This window comes from Balaenoptera borealis (genome assembly GCF_965194805.1).
Source record: "Balaenoptera borealis genome assembly, chromosome: 11".
NCBI classification, from domain to species: Eukaryota; Metazoa; Chordata; class Mammalia; order Artiodactyla; family Balaenopteridae; genus Balaenoptera; species Balaenoptera borealis.
Window position 1 is genome coordinate 38,078,735 of NC_138868.1, and position 15,831 is coordinate 38,094,565.

Sequence of the window (15,831 nt, forward strand, 5' to 3'; positions counted from 1 at the left end):
ATACTCTATTAAGCCTTATTTTGCCAGCACAAGTGAGAGCTCACTCAAGCATGGAGAGTCATTAAAACGGATCTTACATATATCATTATAAATTTAATAATCGCCATGACAGCTAGAGTTCAAGTTAAAATGAATGTCAGCTGAGCATGACCAATTGATGTTAACCCAGCTGCCGCGGAGCCTCACTTGGGGTTATATTCTACTTCCAGAGGCGCCATAGTACATGTGGACCCAACACAGCCAGAGCCAAGAACAGATGGGAAATGCAGATATCCATACCTAACCAAGGAGAGGCTGTCATAATTGCATATTATCTCGGTGTACCAGCCCAATTAAAATACTCTACAGTGTCAGAGGTCCCAAATGTTCCTCCACTAAATTGTCTGGATATCAAACTTGGCTTATACTTAGTAAAACGCAGTCAGTCCTAGGATCTGTTCACAACAATTACCAGTTTTCCTCCCATCTCTCAGAAAGCTCCTGTAGAAATAGGAGCAGACGGGTCTAGCAGGTTATACACTGGATAAATTAAAGACCACAAAACAAATTTCACTTATCCAGGTGTCTAAGATAGTGGGCATTCTTCCCACATTATGGTGAGTGCAGCTTAAAGAGTGGAAACTTTTTTTAGAAATAGAGTAATTAACTGTGTTTTTAAAATATGGTTTGTTTCCATTTATGTTTATTTTTTTGAAGGTCAGAGCAAAGCCCCATACTAAATCCTTTTCACACACACACACACAGCCATTGAAAAGTATAGGGAAGAGGTGTAAGGCTAGTTTTCACCTCCACAGGTATTTCATACCAGAAAGAGATGATCTTTGAGACTCATGAAGAGAAGGGATACTCCACTCCACACGGAGAGAATACCAGAAGTTTTTCAACCATCCACAACATTTCAAAGGAAACATCAGAAATTATTTTCAGATTAACATAGACCCTGACTCTGCTTGTGCTGTATTTAACCCTGGCCACCCCTGGTCCCAGAAATTCCCCTGGGAATGAGGAAACACAGGAAAACCAGCCACTCAGTGCTACTCTAGACTGCATTTGGCTTTTGAAGACAAGTTGAACTTTAACTGCAAGACACAAGTCCTGGGTGACTGCAGTTTTCAGACCAATGACAGCAAATGACCCACACTCAACGGGCCTTTTTAAATGGCTTTGACATTCTCACAGATGTGGCCAAAGAGTGGAGTAGAATATGGTTTTGATCCATAAACACAAGAGCCAGCAGACCACATGGTGAATAACTCAAATGAAACCACCGCTGTCAAGAGTACCATTTCCAAACGGTGCTAACAGCATATAAATCCCAAAGGGGGGCTTCAGTACAAATAAGCTCATATTTGACTTACAGAACACCAACACTTTTTGTTAACTCCCTGAGCTAAGGCTTATAAATCTTTGCCTTTCTGATTTTTTTCCCCTTCTTTCTCTCTCCCCTTGCCCAACAAGTCAAGGCTTCAAGTCCAGCACTAGGACCTGGCAAATCAAGAGCCACCATCCCACCTCCTTATCCAGAGAAAGACAAACCAGCATAATCAATGACAGCAACAACGCAGGCGACCACCTGGGCGCTCTGAATCATGCTTAGCAATTCTGGCGCCACAAGCCAGGCAACAAAGTTCTCACTTACCCTCTTTTGATCTTCCAGTCCGTGGGTTACCAGTCTTCTCTTCTGCTGTTGGCTGGACTCAGAAGCCGATTCCATTTCCCAGGAATAAGATCCCCTCTCTCCTTCAGCGATGCTTCCAAATCCACAGAGGAATAAAAGAACCCAGGCAAAAGTGATGCGTGCACGTGGCCTGACACGGCTCCTGCCAGCTGAGGAAATCCACACTACCTTTTCAAAGGTCTTCCCGACTTCTTAAAATCCACTCGGGAACCTCTTTCGCCATGGCTGCTTTAGCAATGAAGGTGGCTGCTGCCGGCATCGTGAGAGCTGGGACTTGGGGTTTTATTTCAGTTCCAGTGCTGGCTTCCTGAGAGCCCAGAGGACAGATTTGGGCAAAGACGAGTCCATATCCTGGGGCATGTGTCACATTACTGCCCCAGAAATCCTTCCCCTCACAGTCTCCTTGGCACTGATAATTTATACGTCAATAACAATGGAAATGGGCATTTAATCCACCGAGCTGATAGCATCCACATCCCTCTCCGGCAGCCCCTGACTCCCATAAATCACCACAAAGCTGCTCGCCAAGCCGCCCCTCACAGTCCCCGCGAGTGTTCATCACCGAGGTGGCTCCCTTCCTGGGCTGTCATCTTCCTCCTCGGAGGAAGACTCATACCTGAGGGGAAAATGTTCAATGGTCAGAATTGCCTTGTGTGGAGGAGGACAGGCTTGAGCTTCCTTGCCCACCATCTGGAGCCCAAACCCAGCAGCAGCCATCGATCTTCCTCCAAGCCTCGCCATGTTTGGAGTGCATCCCTGGACAAGCACCCGGGGGCCGCACAGGTTCCCCACTCCCACTGGGAAGAGACACACAGAGGACCTTGTTCTTCAAATACGCACACCGGAGACAGAAATGAGCTCTCTCTCGAACCCACGTGGGTGCATCGTCATCAAAAGAATAAGGCACCCAGGTATGATAAGACAGGGAAGCAATGGTCTCTGAAGCAAAAAGCCATCAGCATTTTTCCCCCAATTACAGCTGCGAAAGCAGCATGTGGCAGGTGAGACAACAGGGTCCACTGGGGAAGTGAAAAGAGCAGCCTAGATCATCTGAGGGCTGGAAGGCGACTGTGCAATAGAGCTGCATTCCCTGCATTCCCTGCCTCAGAACCTGCAGGCAGAGAAGGCACCCAGTCACCTCCGGGCTGACGTCACAGAAGCTCAGAGGGACAGGGAGGGAGGGAGGAGAGAGGAGGGACCTCTGCACCAAGGAAAACATTTCGCACGGGATGCACCTTCCATGAATGATCCGAGGGGTGGGAACATATGGGAGAATCCCCAAGAAGATGCACCAATAAATAATTATGAAAGCCTTTTCCCATAGCACCAGCACCACCAGAAAAGAAAGAAAAAAGGGGGAAAAGCTCTTTACTAAAAGGCACTAGTCTGTTGCCAGCGTTTCTAATCAACGCACTAGCCATTCTACAATTCAGGCCGCGCCAGCCTCCGGGAGAGCTGTGGCCAGATCCGGCCACAGCGGGCATCAGACAGAAGCCCTCAGACCCTCCCTTGCAGCTGTCCTGACCGGTGGCTACTTTGGAATGAGGCCGAAGCCACCGCCTGTCACAAAAGGCTTCCGCACGGCTCAGTGCCAAAGCAGGTTAAAAGGCGGATGAGAGACTCAGCCACGAAGGGTTTGTGAGGAGGAAGAGAACAGCTTCTCCTGGGAGAGAAGCTACAGAAAGGTTGAAGGCTTGTCCCACACCACATGAAACACTCGGCCAGAGAAGATTTCACCAAGTAAATGCCCAAATCACAAATCTGACTTTCTGAATTTGGCAAGAATCCATGAGAGCAGAATGTCCAGAAGACAGGCATCTCGTACACCCATGGGTGACAGATCTAAGACGCAGCATCAGTGAAGCCCTCTGCTGGCCCAGGAAATAGCTGAGCTTCCAGAGAAAGCCCTCTGGTTGCCCACCACCATCTCCACAGCCCCTTCAGGGGATCCTTGGCAGAGGTGAAAACTCTCAGATCCATTCTTTTTAGCTCCAGATTGCAATGCAAATAAACTCTGGCAAACTGGCTCCAAGTATTACCCTTTTCTGAATTTAAATTGAGACCTCAAACTAGAGGACTCAGACAGATCTAGGTTTGAATCTCAACTCTGAAACTTAACTCACTGTGTGACCTTGAGCAAGGAACTTAACCTCTCTGAGCCTCAGTGTTCTCATCTATAAAGTGGGGATAATGATAGCACATAGGAGTGGAAAGATCAAGATCACCTATTGACAGCAGGTGATCAAAAGATAACAACTGCTAACATGTACTGAATGCTTGCTCTATGCCAGGCACTGTTTACTGCCTTACATATTCATCCATTCAACCAGTCTCTATCAGGGGCTTGCTATGTGTCAGTCATCTTGCTCCAATTAGGGATTCTTAGCCTTGGGTTAGAGATGAGACAACTGATGAGGAGGAAGGTCAAGTAACTTGCCTAATGTCACACAGCTAAGAAGTTGTGGGGCTGGGATTTCAACCCACGTCTGACTGCAAAGTCCTTGCTCATAGCCATGCCTCTCTGGCAGGATCACTGTTATTTGGCTTTTCACAAGCAGCCTGAGTCCAGAGTCCACACTTTTTACAGCTCCTGGCTCTCCTCATGAATAATAATAAAAGAAAAAAAGCCACTGCCAAAAGGGTCTCCTACTTGGACGGGCCTTCTCCAGAGCAGCCGCTTCGTTCTCTGCTCTGAGATCTCTCATTTCTGAGAACAGCTCTGCACTCTGCACCAGACCCTAGCTCTCTCCCGGGCGAGACCCTGTCACATCCCATCATGCCAGCTGGTGCACACACCCCAAGTGCACATGGGGACAGACGTTCTCGCCACAGAAATACCTCCCCATCAGTGGGGAGTGGGAGGATGTTCAACACCTCCTGCGAGCCTTTTGTTTTTTTTCTGGGAGTCAGTCTCCACCAGTTCTGGGGCTGTCGCTGTCCCTGTGCTAGAGCCAGGGTAGGGAGGGGGTACCCAAGAAAGGGGAGAAGCAAGGATGCTGCTCTCAGCTCGCTGCCATATCCAATCAGTCTCCTGACAGGGGAGGGCAGACTTCATGAGAGGAAATCCTGATGTAAAAGCTCTGATTTCTTACTGCCCAGAGAAATCTCAGCAAGTTTTTAAACACACTTGAATAAAAAAAAAGAGCCGAACGGCAGGACTAACAGAATATTTTACTGGATGTTTGAGAAGTCAATGTTTGCTGGATTGATCCCTAAATGCAGCAACATAACAGCAGCTTCTCCACTCCATGCCCTAAGTCAGCCAGGAGCAGTGCAAGGGAAAGGGGAGAAAGAAGACTGGACCAGACTGGACCATAAGAGGGGTGGGGGGCAAGCCCAAGTCATTGTGGGCAAGCCCCAGCTCCTCCTTAAAGTCCAGAAGACAAGTCCAGCCATACTGAAGATATCCTGAGCACACGGTGTGGGCTTCCTCCTACTTCGTGAAACACAGTCTCCAAAAGCCTTCAATTTCCCACTCCACATGTGTCCAAGTCCTCCCCGCCTTCTGGGCAATCCCCAGGGGAAAAAATTTTAAAGACTGGTTTGGAGGCACAGCCCAGGACACGGGAGCCAGGCAAGGGTCTAGTCTCGGATACAGAGGCACCCTTTCCAGAGGCCCAGTGAGGTCCCTTCCTGCAATAAGACTCCATTTCCCAGTAAATGCCAATTTGGGACGCCAGGTGCCAGACAAGCCACAGGCCAGTCCCTCCCAGGTACAATGCACCCCTTCCTTCTGCCCAGGTATTGGAATTGTGAACCCATTTCATATGTTTTGGTAAAACCGCCTTCTTATTCTCCAAAGTTTTCAAAAATGGACAAAGTCCCTTTGGCCTTCTTACTTTTCTCCCTCTCCCCAGCTGCTCCTGCCCCCAGCTGGCTCCAAGACTGGGGAAACTGGTTCTAAACCTGGATTAAAGGTTATTGGGGTGAGAAAGGGCAGCCTGCCCTGCTTCATCTTTTAACTGGAGTTAAGCTTCTGAAACAGGGGTGCATCCGTCTTTGGAATGGTCTAATTAACACTCATCACCAACACAGCGTTTTTAATTAGTCTTCGGTGCCAATAGGGTAAACGGAGGAGCTTCTTGGCAATCAAGCCTTTCATTAATCAATCAATAAATAAGTTACATAAGATGTAAGAAAGAGAGCCAAGGAGGCATGGTGGTTTCTGGGCTGGTTTATTTTTTTTTTTCTTTTGGGGGTGGGGGGTTCTTTATTTCCTCCCAAAGGGAGCCCGCCAAGTCGGCCACTTCTGCTAAGCTGCCCTTGGCCACTTCTGCTAAGCTGCCGGGAAGGGCTGACCCAGCCGCCAACCCCGGCGCCTTTATTTGCGCACTACTAGGGAGCGGAGCGTGCTCCCGCCTCTTCCCTGAAGAAAAGAAAGGATCACACACAAAAATAAGTCACTAGGGCCTCAGCTGGGCGGCGCGGGCTGCTGCTGCTGCCTCCGCCGCTGGGGTCCCTTTGCCGGCAAGAAAGGAGCCGGCTCAGCGGAGCGCACACCCGCGAGGCGCCGTGGCTTCCCCTCCCAGCCCGCCGCCCTCGCCCTCGCCCTCGCCCCGCCGCCCGCGGCTCCCCGGAGCGTGGGAGAGAGCGACAGGGAAACTGGAGGCCCGGCCTAGCTGCCCTCGGCTCGGATCCACCTACACTCACACACACACACACACACACACACGCACACACACGGATATGGACACAGTGAAGAGACTCGGACACAGACTGACACAGGCATAGTAGACACTCGCAGAGGTCCAGACATAAACACACACGCAGACTTACACACACATACCCACAGCAGCTTAGATCACACACGAGGATGCACACCCACCCAGAGAGGGACGCGCGCAGACAGGTACCAGACCTACCAATAAAACAGAGGCACAGACAGAAAATGCACACATACTCTTAGATACACAGACAGGCACAGAGAAAAGAGACACACACACAAACACCAAAAATACATGGATACGCCGACAGAAGGATCCACAAACAGCGATACTCAGACACAAGCACCCGGAGAGGGCGTTCACAGACACCCACGCCAACAGCAAACACAGAAGGGCCCAGACGTGAGGATACACCCAGAGATCCAGTCACACAGAGGGAGAATCACGCACAGAGACACACAAACAGAAGACATCAGGAACACAAGAACACGCACAAGAAGATACACCCAGCCTCAGGCACGCACACCCAGAGAGACACACACCCACTCTGCATGGGGGCGTGTGCAGCGTAGCCCGAGGCCGGGGAAAGTGCGCCCCGGAGCTCGCAGAACCACCTCGGAGCACCGCGCCGCGCGCCCCAGCCCACATCTGCCGGGGAAGACTTTGCCGGCGCATCTCTGAACAAGGGCCCGCCAGCCGTCGGCGTGCGTCGGTCGCTGCGCGTCCGCCCGCTGGGTCTCTGTGCTGCGGCCACACGTCCAAGGAGGCCCCGGCCCTCCAGCAGGGTCCCGGGGTGGAGGTGTGGCCCCGCGCCGCTCCATGCGGGGCCAGCCCTCTCCCCGCCCGCAGTCCCCGCCCTGCCCGGCCCCCAGAGCCCAGCACAGAGCATCCGCAAGTCCTCTCCTCCCTGCTCGTCCCGTTGGGCGGCAAACTTTCCCCCGGTTGGTCCAGGCGCCGGGCAGCCCGGCCCAGCCCGACCCCAGGGGGACGGCGCTGGGAGCTCCTACCTGCGCCCACGCGGCTTTGCGGAGCCGCCGCCTCCAGCAGGTCTCGCACCGCGCTCCGGACCGCGCTCCTCAGCCGCGGCCGCCGCCGCTGCAGCCGCTCCTTGCCCTCCCGTTACCCGGGAAACCGCCTCCTCCTCCCTCCCGCCAACCAACCAGCACCATTCACATGGCGCCTCACAGCCAATGGGCGACCTCGCCATTCCGGGTCCCTTCCAGGGTCCCGAGCCCCTTCCCAGGCTAAGGGACCAGACGGGGAGGCTGGGGTTTCTCTGGAGCTGCTGCTACTAGAAGATGGGGTCCCGGGAGCCAGAGAGAGTCATCTGGTTTCTCCGCTGGTACCATTCTTCTGCGGGACAGATTTACCTGGCACTTTAATGTAGACCCGCATGACTGGAGAACCTGAGTCGGAAAATGCCCTAGGGCACCTACTTCAGCCTTTCACGAAAACCCGGAATCCTTTGGACAAGGAGCTGTCCAGCTTTGAACACCTCTCTCCATGGAGCGCTCGCAGTCTCCCAAGGCTATGCTTAGTGCCTTCTCCCTTTAGAGCTCTGACTGGGAGCAGGTTCTTTCCAACACGGAACTGATCCTGCCTCCTGACCAAGACCCATTTCTGCTCTCTTGGACGTGCAGAACAAGACTGCCAGGCTACCTAACAGGCCTTCAGAAATTAGAAGGCCACACACCCTATTCCCCAGGTGACCCTTCTTCAGAAGGCTCTTCGTTCATCTTTCATCTTTCCCCAGGACCATTCTGAAATCGGAGAGGCTTGCGCTCAGCTGTGTCCCCCTACCCCTCTTTCAGGTGCCAGGTGGGAGGAATCTCGGGATCCTAGCACTATTTGCAAATAAGACCTGAAATGGTGAAAACAAACGTTTTCTCATCTCTTAAACTGAGGTCAGTTCCCCAAACATGGAGTAAAAGGGGAGACAGGCAGGTCTGGAGAAGCACAGAGTGGTCACTTCCGTCTCTGAAGACCTCTTATTTCCCTCCTATTTCATCCTCCAATCAAAACTTGCTCCATCACATGGGGCATCCAAGGTGAGAAGGCAAGGAGTCCCATTGGTCCTGGCAGGAGGATGGCCTGGCCTTTCCAAAGCCTACAGATGCCACCAGACTGCAGGGCCTGTCCACACCACCACCTGGGGAGGACCATATGGGCCCAGCATTCTCAGGGTGCTGTGGACCCAGGAGCTCCGGACACAGGCCAAAGCAGAAGGCCAATCCTGCTGCTGGGCCTCTGGTTGAGGGGTGGGAGGAGATCCAGGCTCAGAAAGGGAGGTGCACTCGCCAGGTCTGGTGGTAGGAAGAGGGAGGGGCCTCCTCTCATTGAGAGCAGAGGGCTGAGCTGTGAGATGGCAGGGGTGAGGCAGCTGCAGCTGGGATGGAAGGGCACCTATGCTCGTGCTCACTCCAACACAGACACACGTGTTACACTCCTGGGTCCTGCCCCAGAGGGGCCCATTGAGACTGGTCACAAGACAGAACTGAAAAATGAAAACCACGCCGCTTTCTTAGCCAATTCCTGCAAGTCCCTCTGAGGTCATGTAAGCAATATGACCAGCAGGGAATGACAGGCGAGTAACATCATGTACCCAGCTGTAGGGAGTGTGATAGAGTTAGAACACGCAGATCTGAGCCAGACAGCCTGGGCTGGAATCCCCTCTCTGCTATTTATCAGCTATACGATCTAATCGCTGGACCTCCATTTTCTCAACTATAAAATAGAGAAGTTAATATTCCTCCCGACAGAGATGTTCTGAGGATCAGATGTGATCATAGGTGAGTGCATGTTTTGTAAGCAAGAATGAACCTTGCAGAGGAGAAGGGCTTTTATAATAAACCCAGTTTGCCCCTGTGATGGTTCATTTTATGTGTCAACTTGGCTAGGCTATGGTACCCAGTTTTTGTTCAAATACCAGTCTAGATGTTGCTATGAAACTATTTTTTTTAGAGGTTATTAACATTTAAATCAGAAGACTTTGAATAAAACAGATCACCTTCCATAATGTGGATGGGCCTCATCCACATCCATTTAGTTAAAGGCCTTAAGAGAAAAGACTGAGGTCCCCCTCAGAAAGAAGGAATTCTGCCTCCAGGCTATCTTTGTACTCACAACTGCAACATCAGCTCTTCTCTGGGCCTCCAGCCCGCCATCCTGCCCTCCAGATTTTGGACTTGACAGACCCCACAAGCACATGAGCCAATTCCTTCAAATAAATCCCTATCTATCTATCTGTCTATTGGAGGGGGGAAGAGAAAGAGCTATATAGATGTAGATAGAAAAATAAAAATATAAATACATATCCTGTTGGTTATGTTTCTCTGGAGAACTGTGACTAATACAGGCCCTTCCCAGAATGATGAGGATTTGCCAGGCAAATGCAAAGAGAGGAAACAACCAGGTGGCTGGATCTGTAGCCTGATCACGAGCCTACAGCTTGTTGGTGTGTATGTGTGTGTGTGTTTCCCCAAGTCTGGGCCAAGTGGGCATTGACATATTTTCACAGGTGGTTTTGATCCACCACTCTACACAACAACCTTTCCCTACTAGAGGTGGATATCTGGGGGAACATTTTTCTAAAATAGCTCCCTTTCTCTCCTGCCACTATGACTCCTGCCCAGTCCCCACCTGTACACTAAGATCCAAGAGGACAGAGTTAGTTCTAGGGAGATTCTGTCTGATCGCTCTCTCTCTCTCTCACACACACACACAGACACACACACACACACTGGAATCCCAAATGAGAGTTGTAGCAGTAAAGGCCTTAACACCTACTACCATCTGCAAGACCATTTTTGCCTTTATTAAGGATGCACAGATTTTAAAAAATCATATCCAATCACGCAGTTAGGGTCTTAACCCCAAATCTGTCCCTGTCACCTGAAGAAAGGGTTATTTCTATTTCACTGATGTAGAAAACCAGGAACCACAGTATAACCAGGTCTCCCAGGGGCTAGAACTGCAAGCCTAGGGACTCAGCTGCTCCCTCCGTGCCTTCAGGAGGGGGCTGCACCCTCTCTTGTCTCCCTTTCCGATCACTCGCCTTCCTCGTAGCCTAACACGGCTGCCTGTCCCAGTGTCTCTATCAGGGTCTTTCAGTGCAAATACCAATTACCCTCTGGAACTTAGTTCAGATTCTCATGGAAGAACCTGACCTTTGGGTCAGATCAGGGGGTCAATCAGCAGTAGCAAATATGAAAGAGACCTTTCAATGGTTGGACAATGTCAGACATTTGTAGCACACAGTGAAAGGGAGACATGCAAAGGTACTTACTTAACTCAGCTTCTGACTCCTAATACTAACCCCCTGCACCCCCATTTTCTTGTCTTCAAGAGTGCCCATGTTGCCCTCTTTCAGAGCTACGGAATCCCTGAACAAGTGAATTGTGAGGCACTTTAGGAAATTAAAGCATGTTCTGTTTTTCTATAAATTAAGGAGCATCTTTCATCCAATCTCAAGAAGACTTGAGGGGAAAAGTCTCTGGTTTAGGCCTCTGGAAAGCAGGCAGGTCTGGTAGATTCAGCACAGATACTGTCTTAACATGTGTGGGACATCAGAGAGGTGTCATCTTAAGTGCAAAAATGTTCTTCTCAGGCTTCCCTGGTGGCGCAGTGATTAAGAATATGCCTGCCAATGCAGGGGACACGGGTTCGAGCCCTGGTCCAGGAAGCTCCCACATGCCGCGGAGCAACTAAGCCCGTGAGCCACAACTACTGAGCCCACGTGCCACAACTACTGAAGCCCACGCACCTAGAGCCTGTGCTCTACAACAAGAGAAGCCACCGCAATGAGAAGCCCACGCACCGCAACAAAGAGTAGCCCCTGCTCGCCGCAACTAGAGAGAGCCTGCACGCAGCAACAAAGACCTAACACAGCCAAAAATAAAGACATAAAATAAATTTATTAAAAAAAAATGTTCTGGGCTTCCCTGGTGGCGCAGTGGTTGAGAATCTGCCTGCTAATGCAGGGGACACGGGTTCAAGCCCTGGTCTGGGAGGATCCCACATGCCGCGGAGCAACTGGGCCCGTGAGCCACAACTACTGAGCCTGCGCGTCTGGAGCCTGTGCTCTGCAACAAGAGGCCACGATAGTGAGAGGCCGGCGCACCGCGATGAAGAGTGGCCCCCGCTTGCCGCAACTAGAGGAAGCCCTCGCACAGAAACGAAGACCCCAACACTGCCAAATAAATAAATAAATAAATAAATAAATAATAACTTAAAAAAAAAAAAAAGGTAGGGACTGCCTCTATTTAAAAAAAAAAAAAAATGTTCTTCTCTCATGTCTTTAGTTGTCTGTGAATTGAACACAGGGCCACTTGGCCAGCAGGTGGGAAAGAAGATGGAAAATGTCCCTTTCCACCTTATCTTTTTGGATTGGTTAACTTTCATTATCTTTGGGGATCCAACTCTTAAGAATTTTCCCCAAAATCCTCGTCAGTATTGGTTGTTCTCTTCTCAGGCATCCCATACCATTTTGTACTCTTTTCTAGCACCTGCCACACCACACCATAATCATCCCTTTTCATGTTTCTCTCCCTGACTAGTCATTCATTCACATTCATCATTCACTCAACCCTGCAACAAATTTTATTGCCAATAAAGATTCTGAGATACAGCAGTGAACAAAGTAGGAAAGGTCTCTGCTCTCATGGTGAGAGTGGAGGAAGATGGAAGAGAAACAAGTATTTAGTCAAGATTACTTGCGAAAATAATTAGGGCTCCGCAGGGAATAAAAATAGGATGGTGTGATAGAGAATGACTAGGTGGGTAGCAGTAGGTGACTTCTTTGAGAAGAAATATAAACTGAGATCTGAATGATAAGAGGGATACAGCCATACAAGAATCAAGAGGAAGAACATTCCAGGCAGAGGCAGATCCTAGTGCAAAGGCCATGAGGGAAACGGCAAAACCACAAGCTTGGCGTGCTCATGGAGCAAAAAGAAGGTCAGTGTGACTAGAGCATAGTACTCACAGCCGTCTGGGGAAAAAAACAAGCCTAGGGAGGTAGCAGGGACAGGGGAGCGTCCATCCCTCTTTTCTGTACCCCTGCCTGATACCAGCTTTACCCTCACCCACCATATTTCCTTTCTTCTAAGACAGCTCAATTTGTCTCTGCCAACATCACAAACTAATCTCACTCTACACTCCCTCACCTCAGCCTTTCCCTCCAAGCACACCCCTTAAGTTTATGGTATATTATAACTGTATGATTTTGTTTTCTTGCTCCTTCATTCACTTAGTTGATAAATTTTATTGAGTGTCCACATATGCCAAGAACTTACATGCCTGTGCAGTATGATCTCATTGATGAGAACGCACGAAGAGTCAGGAGATCTCTGAGAAGTCAAAAGAGATGACGCAAAGGTTTGTGATAAAGGAGACAGCCTCTCCAGTCCTCGTTCAAAGCCTCTCTGCTCTTGGTTTACTCACACTTTTAATGGGGCTGGTTATCTCATTCTCAAGCCCACAGCAAATCAGAGGAAGGCACTGATCCCTAGAGTTGGCAAACTGACAACTCTAAGAAGTAAGAGAGGACAATCTGTCAGCAAGAGAAGAGACCAATAAACCTATGAAAACCAAAACAAAAGGTCCAGGCAATCTGGGACCATTTAGTGAATGGGCAATCAATCTTACACATCTCATCCATTCATTAAACTGCATGGATCCCTTGTAATGCTGACTCTGAATCCAACAGAGGTCTTAAAAGGCAGGGAAGATTTTAGTATCCAAGAAAGCTTTTCATACAAATTGGCTAAATGGAATTTAATGGACAAACCCAGGGTTTCTAAGAAAGTTCAGTTGTCAAAAATGACTGAATTCTGGACAGCCAATACTTGACACTGATTGAACTATTAATTACAATTTATTGAGCAACTCTTAAGATGTGCCAGTTGCTTTAAATACTTGACTTCAATCAAGCTCCACAACAAATCTACAAAGTCGGTACTATTTATTCCCTGTTTTCTGAAAGAGGAAAGAAGAGAAAACAGGCTCAGAGGGGTTAGGCAACTTGCCTTCAGTCACAAAGCTGGTTAGTGGCAGATCTTTTACAACCAAATAGAAAGATGAAAGACAGAATAAACAAAATTTACTTCTCTTTATTCCTCTTAACACCTAACATAAATCTGGGGATAGAGTAAGTTCTCAAAGTAGGGGCTCAGGGATCATTCATCCAAGAAATTTGTCCCAGGAATTGCGCCAGCATCTGGAGATACAGGGAAGAACTGGCCAGACGCAGACCCTGTCCTCAGGGCAGTGCAGCATGAAGAACTGACGAGTCTATCCCACCGGTTTGAAAACAATTAATTCGCTGTGATTCTATTAAATATGACTCTCATTCTGGATCTTTTGGAAGCAGCTGAAGTTTCACTCTTGAAAAAAATATGTGCCAGACTGTAGTAAAGTCAGAGGTTTATGTCTGAAGAAAATTCATGACCCCCACCTCTACTGTTCCCATTTCTTGGCAGCCTACAGTCCTCATTTTGTGTTTTCCCTTCTGCAACTTCACTGAAGAGTCACTTAATGGTAGTCACTTCAGCCTCCTCATCTGAAGAATGGTCATGGCGGGGGCGATGGGGCAGGGAGAGATAGATGGGCTGTGACATTCTGGTTCTCTCTCCCTCCTGCCCCTGGCAGGTTCTCCTCAAACTCTTCCCTCATCATCCTTCACTCAGCACCACCACGGCTGAGCAGCTAGAGTAGATGGAAGGAGTCTCTTTACCGGACTGATGGCGGGCCGAGACAATGCCGGATTGTCTGAAATAGACAGTAGCAGGGAGGGAGTTTACTGTCAGCTGGCAAGGGGTGGAAGCTGGGGGTGGGCGGGCTCTGGTTCCCCAGCCCCGAGTGGCTGGCGCTTCTGCAAGCATGGGAGGACGCTATAAAAACAGGCCTGCTGAGAAACACCCAGACAGGCAGCATGAGCATGTCAGTTGGGCTGTGGAGGAGTCAAATGTAGAGAAAGTGGCTTGGAGTGGAACACTCTAGGGAGGCTGGAATGGGTAACAAGATCCAAGCTGTAAGTTGATTTTAGTAGTTTTGGTTTTCAAGATATCTTAAAGAGAGGGCACGTATGTACTAGAAATGGAGTTGAAACTGAAATTTAAAACAAATCCAGTGAATATTTATTGAGTATCTGTGTCCCATGCAGGCAAGAATGAGATTCTTTGGAAGCCAAGAAATTAGGGGAAGAAGAGGTCTAGGGGGTCTAGGAAGGAAAACTCTGTGTGCCGGAGACATAAGATGAGCAACGAGCCAGTGGTGTGCAAGTGGCAGTCTCAGGCACCATGCTTCCTCCCAAAAACCAAAGGGATCCCCTATGGAAGGATTTTAAGCAGAAGCGGGAGTGATGTAGTCAGATGAGCTGCTTAGAGAAATGTTTGTGGTGACGAGTGTGAAGAATGGACTAGAGCAGGGAAGGCTGCAGACACGAAGACAGGAGGCAGCTGCAACAAAGCAAGCAAGACAGGGTGAGGACAGGGACTCAGGCAATGGCAGAAATATTCAGCCGTGTCACCAAGAGAATGTGGGGACTCCTGGATCCCACCACATTCAAACCAGAGCAACTCTACCATCTAAAAGAGAATGGGCATGTCCTCCTATATTTTGAGTAAAAGTTTCAGTCACCCCATATCTGAATAGTGTTTGCTTCCTGGATGTGTGACTCTCCATTGACATTTTGTTTCTCTAAATTCTTCAAAGGGAAGATTCTTGGCTTCAACGATGAGGCCACCCACCCTAGCTTCCTGTGTGTGGATCAAGACCTTTCCTGGGAAGGCAGGTGTGAGACCCCTGACTTGGCTACTTTGCATAGCACATTGGGAGTATTTGCATTTCCAAAGTCTTGTTTCTCCATTGAAAGGAGCCCCATTAGATTTTTTGTTGTTGTTTTTGTCCTGTGGCATCAGATGAAAGTGGCCTGGAAATCAATGCAAATTCCTTTCATCTCACAATGTGTCCAGTGGTCTAACTACTCAAAGCCCAACAGGCTGAGCAAGGATATACAGAAGAAAAGCTCCACTTCGATTCTTTTGGATGGGTTCCTGGCTGCCTCCTAACTAGTGCTCACACACACATGCACGCATGCGCACGCGCACGCACAATAAGCCCCCAGGGTCCACCCCCTCACACAAATCCTTCTTCAAGACACCTTTGAAGTCTGGTGATGTCACCACACTATGCCGTTGTCTTCTCCCCTGGGGTTGAGTGATGGCAGCCTACATATTCCAAATCCTCAAAGAAAATAAAAAACTCTCTTCTTTCTGGGTCAGTAGGTTAGCTTTGTGTTAAAAAAAAAACAACAACCAAAAAAAACAAAGATGAATCCTTCATGGAGAAATATATGAGTGCTGCTGACACGAATCTCTTTGCCTTCCTTTACCTGCAGAAATCTCCCCTGGAGATGGGATGCTTGGCTCTACGTGAGTTGTAAGCAGGTTCAGGTAATAGCACCCTGAGCTTCAGAGTCTAAATCCAGAG

General features: G+C 49.2%; 1 protein-coding gene across 1 annotated transcript in view; it reads right to left on the reverse strand.

Moving 5' to 3' along the window:
* NAV2 (neuron navigator 2) overlaps window positions 1–15,831 on the reverse strand; it is an 858,870-nt gene that overhangs the window by 761,409 nt on the left and 81,630 nt on the right. The window contains exon 2 of the mRNA XM_082342382.1: window positions 1,640–2,294. Within this exon, the coding sequence (XP_082198508.1) occupies window positions 1,640–1,714 (75 nt within the window). The 5' untranslated portion in view covers window positions 1,715–2,294. The remainder of the gene's footprint in view (window positions 1–1,639; window positions 2,295–15,831) is intronic.